Here is a 20274-nt window from a genome sequence, read left to right as displayed (position 1 = left end):
TAACCCTCTCATGTGATGTGTTACTTGAAGCCTTAGACCTCAGACCAGCTCTGAGTTTTGTTGAACTGTGACTCTGAAGTGGTTACGGGGACATGAAGTGGTGTCGATGTGATGGAGAGGAGAAGATCAATGCGATCTATAAAGACCACAGCGAAGACGTTGATCTACTGTAGGCAAGTATCTTTCCCCTCAGATCAACAACTCCCATCAGCCATCAGGTTTTCATGATCAAACATTACTCAAACATCATGAACTTCATCCTCACCCTCTCCATACTGGCCACACTGGCCACACTGGCCACAGCCTCACCGGCTCCCGCCCCAGCCTCTGCACTGTACGGCTGCACCGAAGGCCTGAATTACTGCGGCCACACTCTTCTCAACATGGGTATGCCTCCCGACCCATCCTCCTGTGCAATGTTCTGCTAATAAGAGACTTCAGGCTGGTCTCGTGACAATATCATCGACGATTGCAGCGGTAGACCCGACTGGCTCACCGCCAACAGCGTGGACAATGTCCTCTTTCATTGCACAAGCGGGGACTACCTCACGTTCATTGAGAGCTGCAATGCACCTGGTACTTGTGTGGATGCCGGTTCTGGTAATAGCGATTATTGCAGCTAAGATCATCTCGAACAAGGTGACGGTCTAAAAAGGTGTTTGGCGAGAAATTGATACAGAGGCGAGAGCTGGTGGAACAGATGGATGAAATTGCTCAGTACCGGAGGATTTTCCCCAGGTGGAAATAATATCTACTACCAGGTAGTTTTTTGAGACTTCAAGTTCAACAATTGAAAAATGTTATCACTCATTTTCCCTACTACAAAACACCTACCTCTATCCTGGCTATGACAAACCAAGAAGAAACCCCCTATCCTATCATGCAAGCTCCCTTTTTGCAGCGGGATCAAAAAGATGCCCAACTCTATGCGTGCCCGCGAAATGAAACGTCCGTTTGCATGTTTGGGTCCAGCGTTTTCACCTCTCCCTTTCACCTCTCCCTTTCACCTCTCCCTTTCACCTCTCCCTTTCACCTCTCCCTTTCACCTCTCCCTTTCACATCTCCCTTTCACCTCTCCCTTTCACTCGAGGACTCCAACCTCAGCTATGGAGTCCGCTAGATTCTAAACATCACAATCTTCTCAGTTGGTAGAACCCTACTAGCATCAACGGACTTCCTACTACGGAAGCCATCCAACCCCCTTCCCGGCAGACACCCTCCAGCAGTGACAACATGGTCCGCAAAAACGGAAACAGACACAAAAACACCAAAGACCAGAGCCAACCCCCAGCCATTGTCGCTAGATTCGACGAACACTTCGGCGCAGGGGACCTCCAAGACTGGCAGCGTCTCTGTTCCGACATCTTCCGCGAGAACGAGCTCAAAAGCTTTGACCTGTGCAGCAAGACTAAATGCCGAAAGGTACCTACCTGACTCACCTGCCATATCACCACCGATACTGACAACGAAAAACATAGCTCTTAAAAACCGTCTTCATCAACATCCAAGACCTTGTCGACTGCATTGAGAAAAACCTCACTGGGGAACACCCCAAGGTGTACCCGCAGCGTTTCGCCAGCCTCAACCAACTCGTCAAATACACCATGAAGGAGGGAAAAGTCTACCCCAAGAAATGGGTCAAGAATGGGCTGGGACCTGTCAAGGCTTTGATGAGGGACATATTAAGAGGGTGATGATATCGGTTGTGGGGAAAGCTGAGGGCATAAGAGATGGATATGGCAAGGAGGAAGACATGTTGTATCTGAAATCATTGGTTATTTACCTCTAACCCACTTTATTAACCGCTTATTGTCCCGACACTTTTAGACATACATGTTGATTAACCCCTGATCTCCCACATCCGCACCTTGCCGGCATCGTTGCCAATGGCGAGAATGCTGCTATCGGCGCTGAAGGCAACGGCGGAAATTCTACCCAATGGTGTTTGCTCTGTAGGCCAGTTGCGGTAGACAGTGCAGCTGGGAAGGTGCACCAACCTCAGCGCATCCTTCTTGAGATTGCTTCCGAAGACCATCAGCTGTCCGTCTGGCGAGAAGGACAAAATAGTGATGGCTGTGGTCAACTGCTCGAGTACTCTCGCAGGTGTAGGAAGCTTCTTGATCTCCACATCCTTCTTGTCCTTGCTAGCAACCAGCAGCTCGTTCCGGTCATAAATGTTGACGATCCCGCTGCTGTTGCCAACGGCAACCCATCGATCCTCTCCAATCGCCCTGGGACCATGTCTGCCACCCATCGCCAGGACAGTACCGCCAATAGACCCTTCATCCCTCCACACTCCCACCGTTCTCTTGGACTCCAAGCTCCACTCCGCAACCTGCCCATCCCTTCCAGCAATCGTCAAGCCCTCCCCACTGCTCCACCACTGGAAATCAGCAATACCCCCCCTCCCATCAATCCTCGCCTGCGCAACCCACTGCATGGTGGCCGCATTAAGAATATTCAGTATACCGCCCCCCTTCTTATCACTCGCCGCAACCGCCATCCACCTCCCACAAGGACTAGTCCTAAACCTCTCCATAGTCTTATGCTCCTTCTGATGCCCCGCAATCTTGCTGATCTTCTTCACCGCACCCGTCGCCAAGTTCCAGCTGTGGAAATACTTCCTCCTACCAGCAAACACCACCTCCTCCCCCTGCCCCTCCCCATCCTCCCCCTTCACACTCAAAAATGCCGCCCTCCTCAAGTCAGTCCTCCTAACCTGCACCGAAGTCAAAATCGGATTCGGCGTCGGATACGCCGCCGCATCAACATGATGCAAAAACATGACCGACGAGACACTCGTGCTCAGCAGAATAGGATGCCTAGGGTGAAACGCCAAACAGCTCACCCCCGCCTTGTGCGTATCAGGAATATCCCTCGTCCGCTGGATATCCAACGTCTCCGGGCGCAACCTCCTCCTCTTGGACAACCTGGTATCATCATCCTCAGCAAAAGCATTGACATCCCTTAGAAACTGCTCCAAAGGCAAGGCATCCTCGTAATCCCCCCCCTCCTCATCACTATCCGCCTCCTCCCCAGAAAGCCCACTTTCGTCCGACCCACCCGCAGCAGAAGACCTCCTCCTCCGTCTAGTCTTCTTCTCCGCCGCCGGCCGCGCCCACTCAGGGACGGGGTACATCCTCATATACTGCGCCCTCAACCTTTGGCTATACTCAGTCCCATTAACCACATCCTCCCCCTCAAACTCCCTCAACTTCCTCAACCTCCCCACCCCAGCAAGCGAAACAGTCAACCTCTCATCATCACTGTCCTCCCAAGCAGGCTTGTCAACCACCGCTTCTTCAGCCTTCTTCTCGGCATGCGCGATGACACCCTCCCCTCCACCGACGGTGTCAACCATGAAAAGCATTGAATCGTCCACATTCTTGAACTGATCATTGTCCTCCTCCTTGTCCGCCGCGACAGAGACAAGAGCCTTGGAACCGGTGACGTCCGGAAGGAGAAAGTCATCACCCGCGAAGAGCTTGGCGCGGAAGTCGTCGGCGGATTTGGTCCCCAGGACGAGGCGCTCGAGGTCTTCTTCGTCGGAGTCTTTGACGAGGTTGATTTCTTTTTGTTGTGGGGAGCGGTCGGATTCATCGTCGTCGGAGCCGCTGGAATCGGAGGCGACGTCGGACATGGAGATGTCGTCTTCTTCTTCTTCTTCCTCGTTGGAGAATTGGGCGAAGGAGCCTTCCTCTTCGGAGGAGGGGTCTTCTTTTTGTTGTTGGCGTCGGCGGGACATTTTGGAATGTGTGGTGGTTTTTTTTTTTTTTTTTTTGGGTGGAAATATGGGTGGGATATCGCGTGGGATTCTTGGGGGAAGCTTTCCTGCAGCGAATGCGACTGCACAAGTTGCGATCACTTTTTTTTTTTTTTTTGTTGCTTGGGGAAGTTTTTCGTAGCCTTGCAGGTTTGGCGTGGGAAGGGGGGTCCACTTTGTAAGTTTTTGGTGGGGTAGGTTTTGCTTGGCGGTCAGCCTTGTTACTTGCCAGGTCTTTGACATTGTGAACATGAGGTTGGGGGCTGGTGAGAGAAGTATATTTATCGTATGAAATACCTTGATGAGGACTTTGATTCTCCTAGCTACAGTAGCCTCAATGATCAATTGAAAAGATAGGTGGCCAAGAAAACAGGTTGGAAGCCCTTCTGTCTACCAAGACTTCATTATGCTTTTGCCTTTGGCTGAAGTATAAAGGAAAAAAAGAAGGCATCACAGAACAACTCAGGCTTGATCTGAACAAGTACCTTGCGTACTAAGAACGAATACAGTTCCGCCTATGCCACCTACACCACTAAGGGAGTTAATGTTTGCCTGTCTTGAAAGAACCTGTAGGAAGGTGGTATATGTTGCCCCGACCACAGAGCACTTGGCCATATAATTTCTTGGTGTTATCGCCCCACGTATCTGTCATCGCTCAATCTTTTCAATCTCATTATATTCCTTTCATATCTCCTCACAACTATATATACAACCCCATTAGGCCTCCAGAAATAACCAAAAAAAGATCCCAACCCGCCCCTACCTGAACCCCAGGGTATCACCACTCACCTACAACAAAACCACAACCCCCAACCCCAACCCAACCAACCACCCCAATCCCACCTTCAACCCCCCCGCGCCACTCCCCAACCCACTCCCACTCCCAGCCCCAGGCCTCACAGGCCCCAACCCATCCCCACCCTCATCCCCACTAGTCTCCAGCACCGTCGCATCCCCCGGCGCAAACAAAGCCCCCATCTCATCCGCCCCCTCCCTAACCTCCTCCCACTCCATCATCTCATTCTCCAATTCCTCGCAGCTCGGCCTAGCAACCCCATTCGGCGCCTCCTCCCCAATCCGATTCGTCACCGAAATCGGCACATCAAACACCGTGTAAAAATCCTCACCGTTCAACCGAAAGCTCTGCCTGATGCTCACATTGTACGCCCCCCTCGCGCTGTCGAGTGTCTGAGGCTGGCCGTCGCCAACAAGACAGTCGGGCCAGATCCACTTGACGTGCTTGACTGTCGAGCCAGGTTCCTGAAACAGAATATTGCCCAGGGAGGCGTTCTCGTTGAAGTTGGAGGATGTGGCGGTTCCGTTTGTGATGGTGAAATTTTTACCGGTGGCGTAAGAGGAGAGAAAGATGGAGATGTTGTGGATTTGGGAGGGGGAGTCTGGGGAGTAAGGGGGGAGGGGGAGACGGCCGTTGGTTGTGATGTCGAGGGAGATTTCTATTAAATCTGGGCAGGGGGGTTTAGTAATGGGGGGTCAGGAAGAAAAGGTGTGGGGGAGACAAACCGCCCCCTAATGGGGTGCCTGGTTGAGGTGAGTTGAGGACTGCCAGGCCCGGGGTGAAGATTTGACCGCCTGCTATGGTGAACTCCAGGGCGGTAGTGGAAGCAGAGGTGAGGAGCAGACCTAGGGCTGCCTGTTTTAGGAGTGACATGATGATGAAATTGTTTCTTGATGACTTCAAAACAGCGCGGCTGGTAAAAGCGAAAAAGAGTTCTGAAGTTAAAAGGAGTGACAAGAATGAAGGAGGGTTTGCCGGCAAAGAACTATTTAGCCAACATACAAAAATCCAGGAAAGGAGAGAGAAAAGAAACAAGGAAACAACGGAAAAGTCGGGAAGCAAAAAAGAGGATCACTAGATCCCGCGTGTGTTGCGGTATGAACTGAGATATAATAAGAGCGAGATTACCAGGAAGGACTTAACCCACTCGCCCGCTCACGACACACAAGCGAGCTGTCTTCTCTTGGGTGCGGGTGAAGTGAGAGAATGGTGTCCTGTTTCTTGCGGGTTTCTTGAAGAGGTGTGATGAGGGAGGAGTCATGCAAGATTCACCGGATGGATTGTGAACCGGCGTCCCCAAAAGCACGGGCATGGCGCTGATACGCAGAGAGGCCATCTCTGGTTTTGAAGGAGGAAGAGACGTCAAATCTGGATACAACAGTTTCGATGGAGTTCATGCAAGGGTTGGCGCATGCTGGGCGGGTTTCAGATTGGAAGGGGTGCCGGGTTGGGGTTAGCTTTGGTTTTTGGGGTGGTGGGGTTGGAGGGTTAGATAAGCTGAGATTGGCGCCGAGTGGGTGAGCATATGATGGAGGAAAGAACAACTTTGGTTGAGGATTGGTGGCTGATTTATTATGTCAAAGCTTGAAATATATGAGAAGAAAGACTACTACGCTTATGTCTCAACTCTTACGACTATTCTACAAATCACATATTCAGTTGTCGCCATCAGAACATACACATGCAACAGATCTGTTAGCAAATGCAGCTTCTCATTGGCCAAAGCTACCCCTGTCTAACCATGACTAGGTTCTCCGCTGTCTTTGAAGCTGCTCTCACCTCACATAACCTCTCACAACAGTTTCTTTGATGAGCCAAATACAACTATTTTGTTGACAACTTTTTGCATTCTAGGTTGAATATAAACCATTTTCATTTCGCTTGGCTCATTCATTGTTCTCATAGTAGCTTTTCTTACTTTGGATTATAGGCAGCAGGGAGGCCCCTCCAAGCTAGCCTACCTTCTTCAGCTCACTCGTAGGTACTCAAAATGGCACTCACCCGCCCCCTCTCCAAACTCCTCCCCAAACGACCCCTCCTGTCGACGCCCTCCCGCCGGCCCTACCTCACCTCCTCCACCCCCTCCCATTCCTGGCTCAGAATCCACCCCGAAGTCTCCTCCGCCGTCACATCCAACACCCCCCTCGTAGCCCTCGAATCAACAATCTACACCCACGGCGCCCTAGGCAATGACCTCAACCTCGAGCAAATCGTTCGCGACCACGGCGCCATCCCCGCCGTATGCGGCATCTACGCCGGCCAAGCCACCGTAGGCCTCACCCCAGAAGAGATCACCACCATGTGCGACCAGGGCGCCAAAAAGGTCTCCCGCCGTGACCTCGCCTATCTCATCGGTCAGGGTATCTGCGGCAACAAGATCCACGGTGGAACCACCATTGCCGGAACCATGATTCTCGCTCGGCAGGCGGGGATCAGGGTGTTTGGAACGGGCGGGTTGGGTGGTGTTCATCAGGGCGGGGAGAACACGATGGATATCTCTGCCGACTTGACAGAGTTGGGGAGGACGAGGGTGGCGGTTGTGAGCAGTGGTGTGAAGGGGTTTTTGGACATTCCAAAGACGCTTGAGGTTTTGGAGACGCAGGGGGTGCTGGTGGCTACTTTTGCTGATGGCAAGGACCAAAAAGAGGTGGATTTCCCGGCTTTTTGGGCGAGGGAGAGCGGGGTCAAAAGTCCGGCTGTGGTGTGGGATGAGAAGGAGGCTGCGGCCATCCTTTTGGCTCAGGAGAAGTATGATATTGAGACGGGAATGTTGTTCGTGAACCCGCTGCCGAAGGAGTTTGAGATCCCGAGGTCGGAGATGGAGGAGGTGATTAGGATTGCTGTGCAGGAGGCGGAGGAGAAGGCGCCGGGGAATGAGAATACTCCGTTCGTGTTGAGGAGGATCAGGGAGTTGACTGATGGGAGGAGTGTGATTGCGAATAAGGCGCTGGTGAGGGACAATGTGGCCAGAGCGGCCAAGATTGCGGTTGAGTTCTCCAAGCTGGTGGATGGCAACCCGGTCACGGTTGGGATGGCTTCAGCAAGCAATGCGACAGTTACGCAGCAGCCTACTTCTTCCAAGGCCGAGACCAAGCCTAGAGTGGAGAAGCCAAAGGCAAGTAACTAAGGCATCAGGGATGGATTGAAAAGAACTGACTGACTTGAACTAGGCTGATCATACTGTGGACATTCTCGTTGCTGGGTCAGTCGCTCTTGACTTGAACTGTGACTATGCAGGTGGCGGAAAGACGGTTTCGCCGGCGCTCAACACATCCAACCCAGCTTCCATCAGTCAGTCTGTGGGCGGGGTGGGTCATAACATTGCCATTGCCGCCCACAAGGTGAGCGAGGAGAACAGTGTCCGGCTCTGCAGTATGGTTGGCGATGACATGTAAACCTACTCTCAACTTAATTCACCTACTAGTACGGTTGTTAATCCTGATTCCAGTGCCGGATCAACTATCCTCTCCTCCCTTTCTGCTGCCGGCCTAGACACCTCCTACATCCGCGTCCTCGGCCACGAGTACCCCTCCGCGCGAACAGCCCAATACGTGGCCGTCAACGACGCCCACAAATCCCTGGTCCTCGCCATGGCCGACATGGCCATCATCTCCACCCACTCATTCCCCAACTACTGGAACTCAGCCGTCAACGCCTCCAAGCCAAAGTGGATGGTCGTCGACGCCAACTGGGCTGAACATGACATCCAGACCTGGATCCAGGCCGGCCATAAGCACAACGCCAAAATCGCTTTTGAACCAGTCTCGGCCGCCAAAGCAGCGAGGTTATTCCCCAAACTGAAAAACCACCACAAGAAGCCAGAACTGGGTCTTTTCCCTCGCCCGAGCGTCCATCTCTCCACTCCCAACCAATACGAACTACTGGCCATGTATGAAGCCGCCAACGAGAACGGGTACCTCGATACGCACAACTGGTTCCCCATCATCGACGCGTTTGGCATCATGCGCGGGGCTAGGGAGCAGTTTGTTGATATTGCTGGTGCTGCTGCCACGGACGCGGGTATTCCGGTGCAGAGCGTGAATCTCCTGCCTTATATCCCAACCATCATCACCAAGCTCGGTTCCAGCGGAGTGCTGCTCACGACTTTGTTGGAAAAGGGCGATCCTAGGATTAGAGACCCTGAGCATGCCCGGTGGGTTGTGAGCAGGACCTTGAGTGACCATCCTAGTGTTGGGGGGGTTTACATGAGGATGTTCCCGGCGGCGGAAAGGGTCAAGGAGGAGGATATTGTGAGCGTGAATGGTATCGGGGATACGTTCACTGGTGTGTTGATTGCTGGGTTGGCGAGGGGTGGGGAGGTGGAGGAGTTGATTGATATTGCCCAAAGGGCGGCCGTGTTTACGCTCAAGAGTTCAAAGGGGGTCAGCGATGAGGTTGCGGGATTGAGGTCAGAGCTGAGACGGATTGTGGCTAAGCAATAGGGTGGTTTTGGAGTTGAGAGCAAGTTTCAACTCGGTAGGTCAGCCACCCACCTACCTGCGACCTAGTTGGGACAAGTCATAGTCATCATCGTGACTTGGCTATAACTTTGTATATAAGATGTGAAGCCATGCCGCAACATTGAACAGGTACAACGAATCCCGGTTCCCAACCCCGGTCCGAGTAGCTATCACATTCACATGGCTGTGGTAACCTTCGGTGTAGCTGAATGAAGACGTAACCTAAACATGGCCGTCTGAGTGTGCTTCCACAAGCTGTCCCAAACTGAAACAAAGAACAAACCGACCAACATTCCACCTTTTACCCCTGTGGGACCAAAACGAACCTTCTTCCCCAGGTTTTAGAAACCTCCAAACTGGAGTTTCCCCGCATCTTACCAGGGGGTCAACACACGAGCGGGAGGAGAAAGAAAGCGTGAACCTCGGCAGGCTATCTCCTCCCCCGCATTTCGATCGCCGTGCTATACCTAACGTAGAATCTTGGCAATGAATACATAGACAAGGGGTGGTGAGCTGAACCTTGGAGCTGTGTGGGATGATACCTCTATGAAAGAAGAGGAGTCCCCATCTCAGGCACACATTAATCCCACCTTCCACACCTCATCTTCACCGTCGCTACCATCATCAACAAAGTGACAAAATGCCCTTCCACACCGGCATGCTCCCCCGCGAGGGGTTCAAAGGCGATGCTTTGATCTCCCTGATCAAGAACACAGCCTTCAACCCCAAGATCCTGCTGCCACTGTTCCTGCTGGCAAAATACACCAAGCAAGGCCAGGATCTCACCATCTTGCACCCGACCGCATTTGCCAGAGTCAGAAAGCTGCTCATCTTGAGCCTGCTAGGTTGGGGAAACAGCTGGTTGACGAGAAGGGTGAACAACAGCTGGGTAGACGACAAGTACGACTGGACTGGTATGCTCCCCTTCCGCCCCCCCTAATCAACATAACCTAACATATTCCCTCCAAAAACAAAAGGCAAAGAAATCGTCGTCGTAACCGGCGGCTCCGGCGGCATAGGCGGCCTAATCGTCCAACTCCTGGCCGAACGCTCCATCAAAACCGTCGTCCTCGACATCCAACCCCTCACCTTCCACCCCGGCCCCACGGTAACCTACTTCAAATGCGACCTCACCTCCCCCTCCTCCATCGCCCACGTCGCCTCCCTCATCCGCGCCCAGGTCGGCAACCCCACCGTCCTCATCAACAACGCCGGCGTCGTCCAAAACAAGTCCATCCTCGCCTCCACCCCGCGCGACGTGCAATTCACCTTTGACGTGAACCACTTCTCCCACTACTCCACCGTCCGCGAGTTTTTGCCTTACATGATCGAGAAGAACCACGGGATGGTGGTGACAGTGGCGAGTTTTGCTGCTTGGGTGAGCGTGCCGAATATGGTTGACTATGCAGCCTCAAAAGCGGCGGCGCAGAGTTTCCATGAGGGTTTGACGGCTGAGATTAAGACTACTTACGGGGCGGAGAGGGTTAGGACTGTGGTTGTTAATCAGGGGTATACCAAGACTGCGCTGTTTGAGGGGTATCATAATGATAGTCCGTTTTTGCTGCCGGCGCTGGAGCCGGGGAGTGTGGCTGAGGCGGTTGTGAGGCAGGTGCTCAAGGGGGAGAGCGGTCAGGTTATTTTGCCAAAGATGGGGAATATGCTGCCTTTTCTGGGGGGCTTGCCGGGGTGGTATGCGGGTCGGTTGAGGGTGAAGGGGGTGGGGATTATGAAGCAGTTTAGGGGGAGGAAGGTGGTGGAGGATGTGGAGAAGTTTTATGAGGAGAAAGAGAAGAAGGAGGAGAAGGGGGTTGGTGAGAGTACGGTGCTTGTTGAGTAAGGTAGGCGGAAGTGGTTGCTCTGGCGATGGGGGTGGGTGACGTTGATAGTAGCGGAGTACCTAATCTCAGGGGTAAATCTCTTTGTTGACTTGAAACAAGCACGCAGGCGGAACTTTTTTTTTTTTTTTTTTTTTTTTGGAAGCTGCCAGCCTAGTTGTTTCAGGTTTTGAAAGGCAGGGGCGTTTGTCAAGGTTGACCTACAGGACCGAGGGCTTTGTTTGAGGCTGACTCACAGGACCGAGGGCTTTGTTCGGCAATAATCATGTAGGACAGGAGAAACGTGACCGAGAACAAGGCAGAAGGAAATTTGTGACAGTGTTTTCTTACTTGTGTTACTGAAAATTTTGACTTGATATCCTAAGGCGTTTCAAAGACAGCCTGTGATTCCCGAGGATGCCGAATCTGGGGCCCGTTCCTTGAGGGCCCAACGTCTTGGTAACGGGACGGGCCGTCTAACCGGTAGTTGGATATGGTTAGTGAGGAATGTAGGGTGCATTCCAGAGCTTTGATATCCATTCCAGTGGGCCAATGTGATATGGAATTCAACATCGTGAACTATATCGAGCTGTCTAAAACTGCACATCGTCTAGAAGATGCTCTTGGTGGCTGATTTTGCTAGCTGAAACAAGTGTAACTTGAAGAGGCTCTTGAGAGGAAGAATCCTTAAGCAAAACACTCGTGGGAGTGTGAATGCACAACGAAGACCTCGGATGAATACCAACCGCCTGTAATAGCAGTTGGCTATGTTACTAGATAGCAGAGTCAGTCCTGCCTGTGACAACGTATTCTTGCTATTGTTCTATTCAACTTGCTTCAGATTTTATTGTTTTTTGCGTGCTCACCGTGACTGCCTTTCGTAATCATCTGAACTTCTAAAACACGGTGACCCTTTATTTCAGGCAACGATTATCGTGAGTATACGGACGTACAGCAGGAGGCGATAGACATGATGGAAAGGCCCACATATTTATTGAGGGAAAGCCCACCCAAAGCTGCTTTATAGGACCATAACGCGTACACCTGTCTAGTATCAAGATTAGACGCTCCTTTGTTGACTCGGTGACTAGCACTTTCTGGCTAATGTCTTCACCGTCTGAAGTTGATCTTAGCAGCCGTAGCAGGGACAGTCACGCAGACAGTGCTCACACGTGGCCAGGACAATCGGAAGCTAAAACGAGGCAGTTGTGACAGCTGGAAATATCTATCTATATATTTCAGTGTTGTTTTTTCCGGCCTGGACATTTCTTTTCCTTCTACACCCAAAACCTCATCATCCTCCTTGATCTTGACAGTCTCACCTCGCTACACCTTCAGCAAATATCTCCAGATTCCTACCTCTTCAGCTTCATCCATCACTAGTATCGTTTTCAGTCTCCTTCCAGGCCTCTAGATCAAGTAAACAAACCACCTAGGAGCAACGACAGCAATATGAACACCATGACCGTCAACAGCACTCTTTTCCTCGCTGGCCCAGCTAGCCAGAACCTTCATCACGATGATGAGGTTGACGACATCGTCATGACCAAGGCTGAGGCCAACGTGGGCTGGTCAGGCTGTAGCAAGCTCCTTGCCAAGCAGAAGACGAAGACTCGCAAGCAGCATCGCTCTAACAAGAAAGCCTTGCTTCAAGTCTTTGATGTCAACTCTGATGATGAATTCATCAGCTATGATTCTGAGGCCTAATCGGTTCTGAGGACCTTGTCAAACATTTCATGATGAATAAAAGGTATAAATAAGACAAAACCACACATCAGGAAAAGACATGTTGTGTTGCTAACATCTACATACACAAAAAAGAAAAAAAGATGCAGATTGCACATCGACGTCGACTGGCCCCAGGATGCGGCCTGCTTCCCGATTAGGAAAGCTTTAGATCCGGTGTAAGTCAGCCCCTTACCCACCAAAACATCATCACGGACCAACAGCTGACCAACTGCTTCTGATACCCAGTCTTGCCTTTCAGCGCGTCTACCTCCTTTTCAGTCTCTTCTCATTGCGATAAAAATGAAAATCACAAAAACAAATGAGGTCCCTGCTGCTTTTCATGAGCGTCACGATCCTTTGATGATCGTTTCAAGCACTCGATCTCAGCACGATCCTAGACAGCATCCTGAACACTGTCAACACACGAAGATGAGGGCCTGCAAGAGCCGCAGTGGAGAAGGATTTCAAGATGGAGGAGGCCAAGACAACTTCCTCGGCTGGCTGGTGGAGTGTCTCTTTTCTCTTGCTGGTAAATCTTTATCCCCAAAACCGTTTCTCCGATTTTAATGAAATGGAATTCCTGACTCTGTCTTCTGTTATCAACAGGCGCACGAAACCTCTCCTTTTTTCTTTTTCTTTTACTCATTTCGATTTGACGACACATCAAAATACCCATTTCGTTTTCTTCTTTCTCTCGACATGGCATGGCATGGGGCGTAGACAGCATAGGAAAAGGAGAAACAAGCATCGAGATGGGGGTGTTCTGGTCAGGGTTAACAGGGTTCATTATTCATCATTAGCGCGCGGTTTATGGAGTTTTTAGAGGGTTTATTATAGTCATGGGTTTTTATGATAGCGGCTTAGAGGCAGTCAACTTTTTGCAAACAAGGCTGAGGAATGCAAGTCTCCTGTCTGTTGTTGAAGAAAGTGATATGTCAATGTCTCGGTTTGAATGACTCGCTTATCTCCCTCTGTGCTTTGAATGAGAGAGCGAGCCAATTGAATAGCACGCATATTAGAAAGGGGATTTCGGGATAAGAAGAGCGGTCAGTTCGGAGCCCCGAGCCTCACCATTGAGGGGAGGTCAATGGGTCTTGGTATCGAACGATGTTTGCGACAGCACTATCCAGATTACAAACAAAGTGACACGATGATCTGCTCTGATCTGCTGAGGGAGGGGAATGTACACGTCGATGGCTGCCAGATTAGGATTGGGAGGGGAGTGCACTTTTCCCTCCAGAAGTTCTGGAAGAGTGAAAAACACCAAGGGAAAAGTCATGACCAAAAAGAAGAATTAAGATGCAACTGTCAAATCGACTTGTTCATAATCAAAAGTTTTCCCATATCTTGGCAACGGTTTGTGAGGAACTTCTAGATGGAGCCCAGTGCCCCGCGGTGGTGGTCTGGAGGGGTGGCGCCAGACTGGCCTGTGCGTCTTTTGCGGGCTCGCCCCATGGTTCCGTGCCGAGTGGTCTGGGCCTCAGCGGTGTCAACCAATCAAGAGGGGCTTATGAGAGCCCCTTGGGCGCCGCGGCGGCCAGATCAGATCATCCGCTGTGTTGAATCAGCCCACCCATGCTGGAAGCTGCATCGCAACATGGCATGTCAAACGGGTATCCGCACACCAGCCAAAACTTCCCACCTCGAACTCAACAGGAATTGGTGACGCCATGTCTCCTTTCCGCATCTTCCCTAAAGATCCAACTGGCTGAGAGCACAGGAATCACGGCCTCAAAACTCTAGACACGCCTGTCCAAGACCCCAAGAACAGGGCAACACCCTCTGGCGTGATATCCACTAGCTTCTACCTTACCTTAGCTGTTGCAGATCTCTCGTCCCACCATCGCTTCCTCGCCCTCGCCCTCGCCCTCGCCTTACATCCACATGCACCACAGAAGACCACACAGGCACACAACCGACAGTGGCACTCTCTCCGTCCCAACCCCGACGAAAACTGTGAATCACCCACAACAGACAGCGTTGCAGAGAATCTGGAAACGAACGAATCTTGCAACTGACCACCCAGATCCTGTCCCAGCCGACTGGTCCGCCCATTCCCAACCCACCCCTCCCGATCAGTGCCTCCCAGGTATCTGTCTGTCTGTCTGTCCAGTCCGATTCCGATCCACTACCTTCTAGACACTCCGTTTCATCTATTGCGGTGCTCTCCATCCTTCCCTCCCCCCGCCATCCCCCGCCAACCTTGCGCCTCGCGTGCGGTCTGCGCCGTCCCACCCTACTGTCACCGAGACCTGTCAACTCTCCGCCCCCCCCCCGGCCGGCTGTACATTGGGTCCCCAAGGACGGATTCCCTTTCTCGGATGGTGTTCGAAACCCCCAGCAACGACCTTCCCAGCGGTTTAAAGACGGAAGGCCCTCTGCAACCACCCCGCCAGACCCCCTTTTTTCTGTCCCCGTCCGTTCCTCCCCCGAGCCAACCCCCCAGCGGTTCGCCAGCCGCCATGGCTCCCGCCGCTGTTCTCGAGAAGCCCACTGAGGACCAAATCATTGAAGACCGCATGGAGACTGCCGAATGTGTCGACCGCCTCTCCCTGCTGAGGAGCATGCCTGAGGCGGCCATTGAGTGCCAGGTGTGCGTTGTCGGTGCTGGTCCGGCCGGCTTGATGCTGGCAACCAACCTGGGCCGTTGGGGTATCAAGGTAGAGGTGGTGGATGACAGGGCTGACCAAACCCCAGTGGGAAGGCAAGTTTGATTCCTTGTTATTCTTGTTTCCTGTTGTCTGGGTTGAGTTGCGCCGTATTGGAAGTTTCATGAATCCTAACACCTCCCTCCAGAGCTGATGGCCTGCAACCAAAAACGATTGAGACTTTCCGGCAGATGCGACTGGCAGATCCCCTGCTCCAGCGCGGCGTTCGAGTCTACGATATTGCCTTTTGGCGAAGTACACCGGAGGAGCCCCTTCATCGACTCGGCCGCGAAGTCCACTACCCACCCGTGATTGATGTGCTGGACCCATATATTCTTTTGGTGCATCAGGGCATGGTCGAGGCCCTGTTTATTGAGGATCTGAAGAAGCGCGGTGTCGAAGTGCGGAGGAATCACGCTTTCGACTCGTATAGCGTCTGTGACAGCAAGGGTGGGCCGCTCCAGGTCAATTGCCGTGCGAACGTGACACAAGACCGGAAGACGCTGCTGACACAATATCTTGTTGGCTGTGGGTGACTTTCTTTTTCTTGTTTCCGAGTCTACAAAAACATCAGATGAAAAACTGACTGTGATATCTCTTCTCATAGGCGATGGCGCGCATTCAAAGGTTCGAAAGAGCATTCCTGATGCGAAGCCCGTGGGCATGTCGCAGTCCTCGGTCTGGGGTGTCCTCGACGGAGAGCTGCAGACCGACTTCCCGGATATCTGGTCCAAGACATTGGTGTATTCCCAGGAACATGGGTCAATCCTGATCATTCCGCGTGAACGTAACATGACACGGTTTTACATCGAGCTGAAGGCCGGGCCTAAGGGCGACCGGAACCAGCTCGGTCAAGAGTTTGTCATGCAGCGTGCCAAAGAAATCATGGCACCGTTCGAGGTTGGGTGGAAGTATATCGAATGGTTTGGTAGGTACCAAATCGGTCAGAGGGTTGCGAGCAGGTTCTGCGATAACCACTTGAGGGCGTTTTTGGCTGGAGATGCCAGTCATACCCACTCACCCAAGGCTGCGCAGGGTATGAATACCTCTATGCATGATGCGTGGAACTTGGCGTGGAAGCTTAACTTGGCGTCGAGAGGGCTGGCGAAGCAGACGCTTTTGGCTAGTTATGAGGAGGAGAGAAGGAAGATTGCGTTGGATTTGGTCAACTTTGACTACGAGCATGCGAACCAAATCGCAGGCGGTGATGCGGTTGCGCTGGCGGAGAATTTCAAGACCAATGTGAGGTTTATTAGCGGGATTGGTGCAGAGTACGGCGAGAATGCGATCAATATGGTGGAAGCGCACAGCTGGGTGATGGGAGAGGCGAAGCCGGGGTGTTTGCTGCCGCCGGCGAAGGTGACGAGGTATTTGGACTCGAACCCGGTGGATATCCAGCTGGATATTCCGATGCTGGGGCAGTTTAGGATTTATCTTTTGATGTGGGACGTGCATCAGTCGAGGATTTTCTTGGAGACGTTCTGCCAGGCGATTGCGTCGCCGGATGCGCTGGTGAACCAGTTGAGTGCGGCGGCGAGTGTAAGCTATGCGAAGCAGCCGAGGGTGCCGGCGCCGGAGGATATTTATCTCAGGCCGGAGAGGTATACGGCTGTGAGCCATTTGTTTACTTTTGGTTTGATCAGTAAGTTTTTCTCTCGCAGCAATTTTTTTTCCTCTCTTTTTGAGCGATACTGACCGCAAATAATAGCAACCATGCCCAAATCCGAAATCGAAGTCAGCGACTTGCCCGCCCTCTTGCAAGACAGCAAGTGGACTTTCTACCTGGACGACATTCCCGAGCAGGATACTCGGGGCACGCTCTGCACCAACAAGTGGCTCGGCAGTCTCGGGCCCGGTGAGGTGGCCATTGTCAATGTCAGACCAGATGGGTACGTAGGGTCAATTGGGAGGTGGGACAGCAGTATTGACGATGCGGGTGAGGAGGCGGCCAAGTGGCTGGACACGTATTATGACCGGTTCTTGCAGGTGCCTGCTGCTGCTGCGTCATAATTTTGGGGTGAGGGCATATTATCAGGGAGAGAGAGAGGAGGCTGCCGCAAGGCCGGATGGATGTTGTCCTGCATTGATAGGGGGTGCGCGGTGTTGGTTGGTTGATCGTTAAAGATGACGATTTTACACGAGAGAGAGGTTGGAACCTGTGTTCTTTGACTAAAAAGGCGTATGGGGAGTTTTTGCTTTTCGTTGCCGCCGTGTTTTTTGAAGAATAGGGGGCGAAGCAGGCGTTTTGTTTTTGTTTTGATCATCATTATCATCATCATGCGCACACACAAAACGAAGGGTGGATGGGGAATTGTGGGATGGATACTTTTCTTTTTTTTCTTTCGAGAAACATGTTCATTTATTCTTTTTACTTTTATTGATACCATTGTACAATATGAGATAAAGCTTATTGCATTGGGATTTTAATTGCGGCTGTTTGTGTTTGCTCTTTGCAAGTGGTGCTGAACCCCTGAACAGCCCCTGAATGCTGGCAAAGCCCAACAACAGCCGATCGATTTCAAAGCCACCTAGGCTTTATCCACACACAAGTCATGTTATGATGATAATAGAACCAAAAAATCAGCTCATCCCAAACTTGCCAATGCAGAACCTATCACTCACCTAGAACCTCAACACCGTTATCAACCCTTGCTCATCCTCCCCAACAACCCACCTCTCATCCCCACTGATATGCCCCTTTGCAAGCAACTCCCCCCACATATTGACCTCCTCCCCCGTATCCCCCCTCGTAACCCCAAACTCCTTCACACTCGTCTTCCTCACAATCTCCTCCCTGTCCACCTTCCCTTTCCCCTCCTCCAACCCCTCGCCTCCAACCGTCAACCTCGGCCTGACATGCACACTCAACGTTTCCAGCATAAAACAATGCCTCGCGCTCACCCTAACCCCAGCCTCCCCATCGACCATCTCAGAAACAGTCAAATAAGGAAAATCCTCATGCCTCCAGCACGGCGCCAAATGCTTTGCTATCCCGCCCCACTCCGACGTTTCCTCCTTCTTCTCCCGGGGCCGTAATTGTTCAATCAAACCCCTCCCCCTCGCCGCGTTCAAACCCCCAATGCTAGGCGGCGGCCACACGCTCACCGAACTTGCGGGAGCCACCCTTCGACAAAAATTCATGTTCACATCCCCATCCGCCCCACAACTATCAAGAAACACCGGGCCTTGCACCACATGACCCTGACCCTGGGAAGAGTCGTCCTGATCATCAAAAGGAATAATCGGTATACCAGTCGATCGAACAAGGTGCACCCTCGGAGGAGAAAGACTAGAGTGCTGCCCATCCGCCCACCTGTGCTCCTCCTCGATGAAATACAGATTCTTCCCATCCAGCGACAAGTTCCTCAGCTGGGGCGTGGCTCGTTGTCGCAGGCCGTAAAAGTCTAGTTGGGGCCAGGCTATACGCCTGATAACAAACGGGCCGGGGACGGTGGTGGTTTGTGAGGCCGAAAGCCGGCGGCGGGGTTGTTCCATGTCTGAGGAGGAGGCGGCGTCGTTTGACACGTCTGCCTGCGGGGGGCTGCGTGTTGTGGCGGTAGAAGAAGATGATTTACCGCTCCATAGACCCGTCGGGAGAGAAGGTGTCCGTTCCACGCTGGGACGTTTCCTCCCTTTTGGGTCTTCTGATGGTCGGTAGGGAGATGGGGAAGAAATGTCCCACACTGCTAGCTGTTCTATCGGGTCGTCTTGATAAAGCGAGCGGTTTGGTTGCCAAAAGTAGACCGCGTAGTGGGTTGCTGTGTGAGCTGAGAAGAAGCGGTCGGAGCGGTTGAGGGGGAGGCCGAGGAAGTGGAGTTTGAACTCTGAGCGGAAGGTTATGGACCAGGTGCAGTGGGTGGTGGTGGTGGATGGATGACGGAGAACGTCAAAGATGGAGACATAATGCCTGTGGACTACCTCGCGGTCGTTGAGTTGATGGTAGGGTAGGACTTCGGCCCATTCAAAGACCAAAACTCCCTGGGCTAGTCTTACTCGACGGATGTGCTTTTGTCTAACGTCGAACGGGACGGGGAATTCTAGTTTGGTGGATAGGTCAACTATGTGGTAGATGTGCCCTGTTGTTTCAAGCGGTGGTGAGCCCCCTTCTGGCCGGGTGGCAGGGTAGACCAGCACGCCGTCCTCCTGACTGTACCACCATGATGGGTCGGGGTAGTGGAAGCTGGCTGTCTTTTCGTGTAGACGGAGATAGCGGTTCCAGGGGGCCACACCCCAAAAGGAGAAGAGGTTGTTTTGGGAGGGTGCCATGTCTAGCTTTTCCACCACTCGGGCCGTGGCCCGGTTGAGGTGGTGGTACCGTCGAGCGACATGGGCAAAGGCGGACGACCAAACGCGGCGTACTTGGGCAAACCGGACCAATTCAGCCTTGAGGTTGGGGGGGAGGTTGTCTGCTGATTTCTGAGGGGCGGGTGAGGATAGGAGCGCCGCCAGACGCATCTCACGACATCGTGGGAAATTCCACCGTAGGAGCAGGAGGCAGTTGGCCTCGTCGGTAAAGGCGTGATGCCATCGGCGGGAAACGGAGCGACATCGCACGCAGGTTCGAGGTGAGAGGTGAGATATGACAATGAGAAAGAGGTCTTGCGGCAGTTCGGTGATGTCCCTCATGTTGCTGGTATCTGAGCCAGAAGCAGACTGTGGTGAGCACTTCATGATATTGCTGCCGGGTAGGAAACTGCCATGTTTATGAGAGACGGACGCCGACAAGCCGGCGTACAATGTTTCACAAGCGGTCCCATCGGATCTTGGCGTGCCGACGAGATAAATAAGGGCTTCCTGTCTTGGTGCTTGTGATTCTGCTGGGCAAATGCATCCTTCGGGCCTTCCACTCGTCACCGAACTGTCATCTGAGCAGCCTGTAGGAAACAAAAAACATGCGCTAGGCAGGTGATCATGTCACTGTTTTCTCTATGACTCGTCGACGTCTAACAGCGATGCATTCCCCATGAAACCCATCATAACATGTGAGAATGCTGCCAAGCAGTTTCAGGGACCTGCAACAGGGCTGGAGAGTGCGGGGAGAGCCCTACAGGCCAACGACAGTGGG

The 20274-nt window shown here is 52.4% G+C and overlaps 8 protein-coding genes across 8 annotated transcripts; 5 read left to right on the top strand and 3 right to left on the bottom strand.

Moving 5' to 3' along the window:
* Positions 1-224: 224 nt before the first annotated feature.
* QC762_107797 (uncharacterized protein) lies at positions 225-623 on the top strand (the record flags this gene model as incomplete). The annotated part of the gene is made up of 2 exons (XM_062885188.1): positions 225-387; positions 442-623. 2 exons carry the CDS (start codon positions 225-227, stop codon positions 621-623), a joined length of 345 nt encoding a protein of 114 aa, XP_062748136.1.
* A 610-nt stretch (positions 624-1233) lies between these two features.
* QC762_107795 (uncharacterized protein) lies at positions 1234-1694 on the top strand (the record flags this gene model as incomplete). The annotated part of the gene is made up of 2 exons (XM_062885187.1): positions 1234-1422; positions 1479-1694. 2 exons carry the CDS (start codon positions 1234-1236, stop codon positions 1692-1694), a joined length of 405 nt encoding a protein of 134 aa, XP_062748135.1.
* A 146-nt stretch (positions 1695-1840) lies between these two features.
* On the bottom strand, positions 1841-3745 carry UTP18 (U3 snoRNP protein; the record flags this gene model as incomplete). Its single annotated transcript, XM_062885186.1, has 1 exon — positions 1841-3745. The coding sequence occupies one exon, from the start codon at positions 3743-3745 to the stop codon at positions 1841-1843; it is 1905 nt and encodes a 634-aa protein (XP_062748134.1).
* Positions 3746-4552: 807 nt separating this feature from the next.
* On the bottom strand, positions 4553-5977 carry QC762_107780 (uncharacterized protein; the record flags this gene model as incomplete). Its single annotated transcript, XM_062885185.1, has 2 exons — positions 5285-5977; positions 4553-5226 (listed from the first exon to the last, which is right to left on the bottom strand). Exons 1-2 carry the CDS (start codon positions 5430-5432, stop codon positions 4553-4555), a joined length of 822 nt encoding a protein of 273 aa, XP_062748133.1. The 5' UTR covers positions 5433-5977.
* A 572-nt stretch (positions 5978-6549) lies between these two features.
* On the top strand, positions 6550-9001 carry QC762_107770 (uncharacterized protein; the record flags this gene model as incomplete). Its single annotated transcript, XM_062885184.1, has 3 exons — positions 6550-7674; positions 7730-7950; positions 8008-9001. The coding sequence occupies 3 exons, from the start codon at positions 6550-6552 to the stop codon at positions 8999-9001; spliced, it is 2340 nt and encodes a 779-aa protein (XP_062748132.1).
* Positions 9002-9304: 303 nt separating this feature from the next.
* Positions 9305-11184, top strand: QC762_107760 (uncharacterized protein). The gene is made up of 2 exons (XM_062885183.1): positions 9305-9933; positions 9997-11184. The coding sequence occupies exons 1-2, from the start codon at positions 9660-9662 to the stop codon at positions 10854-10856; spliced, it is 1134 nt and encodes a 377-aa protein (XP_062748131.1). The 5' UTR covers positions 9305-9659; the 3' UTR covers positions 10857-11184.
* A 3698-nt stretch (positions 11185-14882) lies between these two features.
* On the top strand, positions 14883-17219 carry QC762_107750 (uncharacterized protein; the record flags this gene model as incomplete). Its single annotated transcript, XM_062885182.1, has 4 exons — positions 14883-15265; positions 15358-15737; positions 15817-16851; positions 16918-17219. The coding sequence occupies 4 exons, from the start codon at positions 14883-14885 to the stop codon at positions 17217-17219; spliced, it is 2100 nt and encodes a 699-aa protein (XP_062748130.1).
* Positions 17220-17831: 612 nt separating this feature from the next.
* On the bottom strand, positions 17832-19880 carry QC762_107740 (uncharacterized protein; the record flags this gene model as incomplete). Its single annotated transcript, XM_062885181.1, has 1 exon — positions 17832-19880. The coding sequence occupies one exon, from the start codon at positions 19878-19880 to the stop codon at positions 17832-17834; it is 2049 nt and encodes a 682-aa protein (XP_062748129.1).
* Positions 19881-20274: the final 394 nt, after the last annotated feature.

The sequence above is a fragment of the Podospora pseudocomata genome (genome assembly GCF_035222375.1).
Source record: "Podospora pseudocomata strain CBS 415.72m chromosome 1 map unlocalized CBS415.72m_1, whole genome shotgun sequence".
Lineage (NCBI taxonomy): Eukaryota > Fungi > Ascomycota > Sordariomycetes > Sordariales > Podosporaceae > Podospora > Podospora pseudocomata.
This window is presented reverse-complemented; position numbering and strand designations above follow the sequence as displayed.

What these genes read in the sequence shown, in the direction of transcription:
- QC762_107760 (XM_062885183.1), top strand. Translation starts at nt 9,660, where the DNA reads ATGCCCTTCCACACCGGCATGCTCCCCCGCGAGGGGTTCAAAGGCGAT. An exon ending in CGACAAGTACGACTGGACTG is followed by an intron (nt 9,934 to 9,996) that starts GTATGCTCCCCT and finishes CAAAAACAAAAG; the next exon opens with GCAAAGAAATCGTCGTCGTA.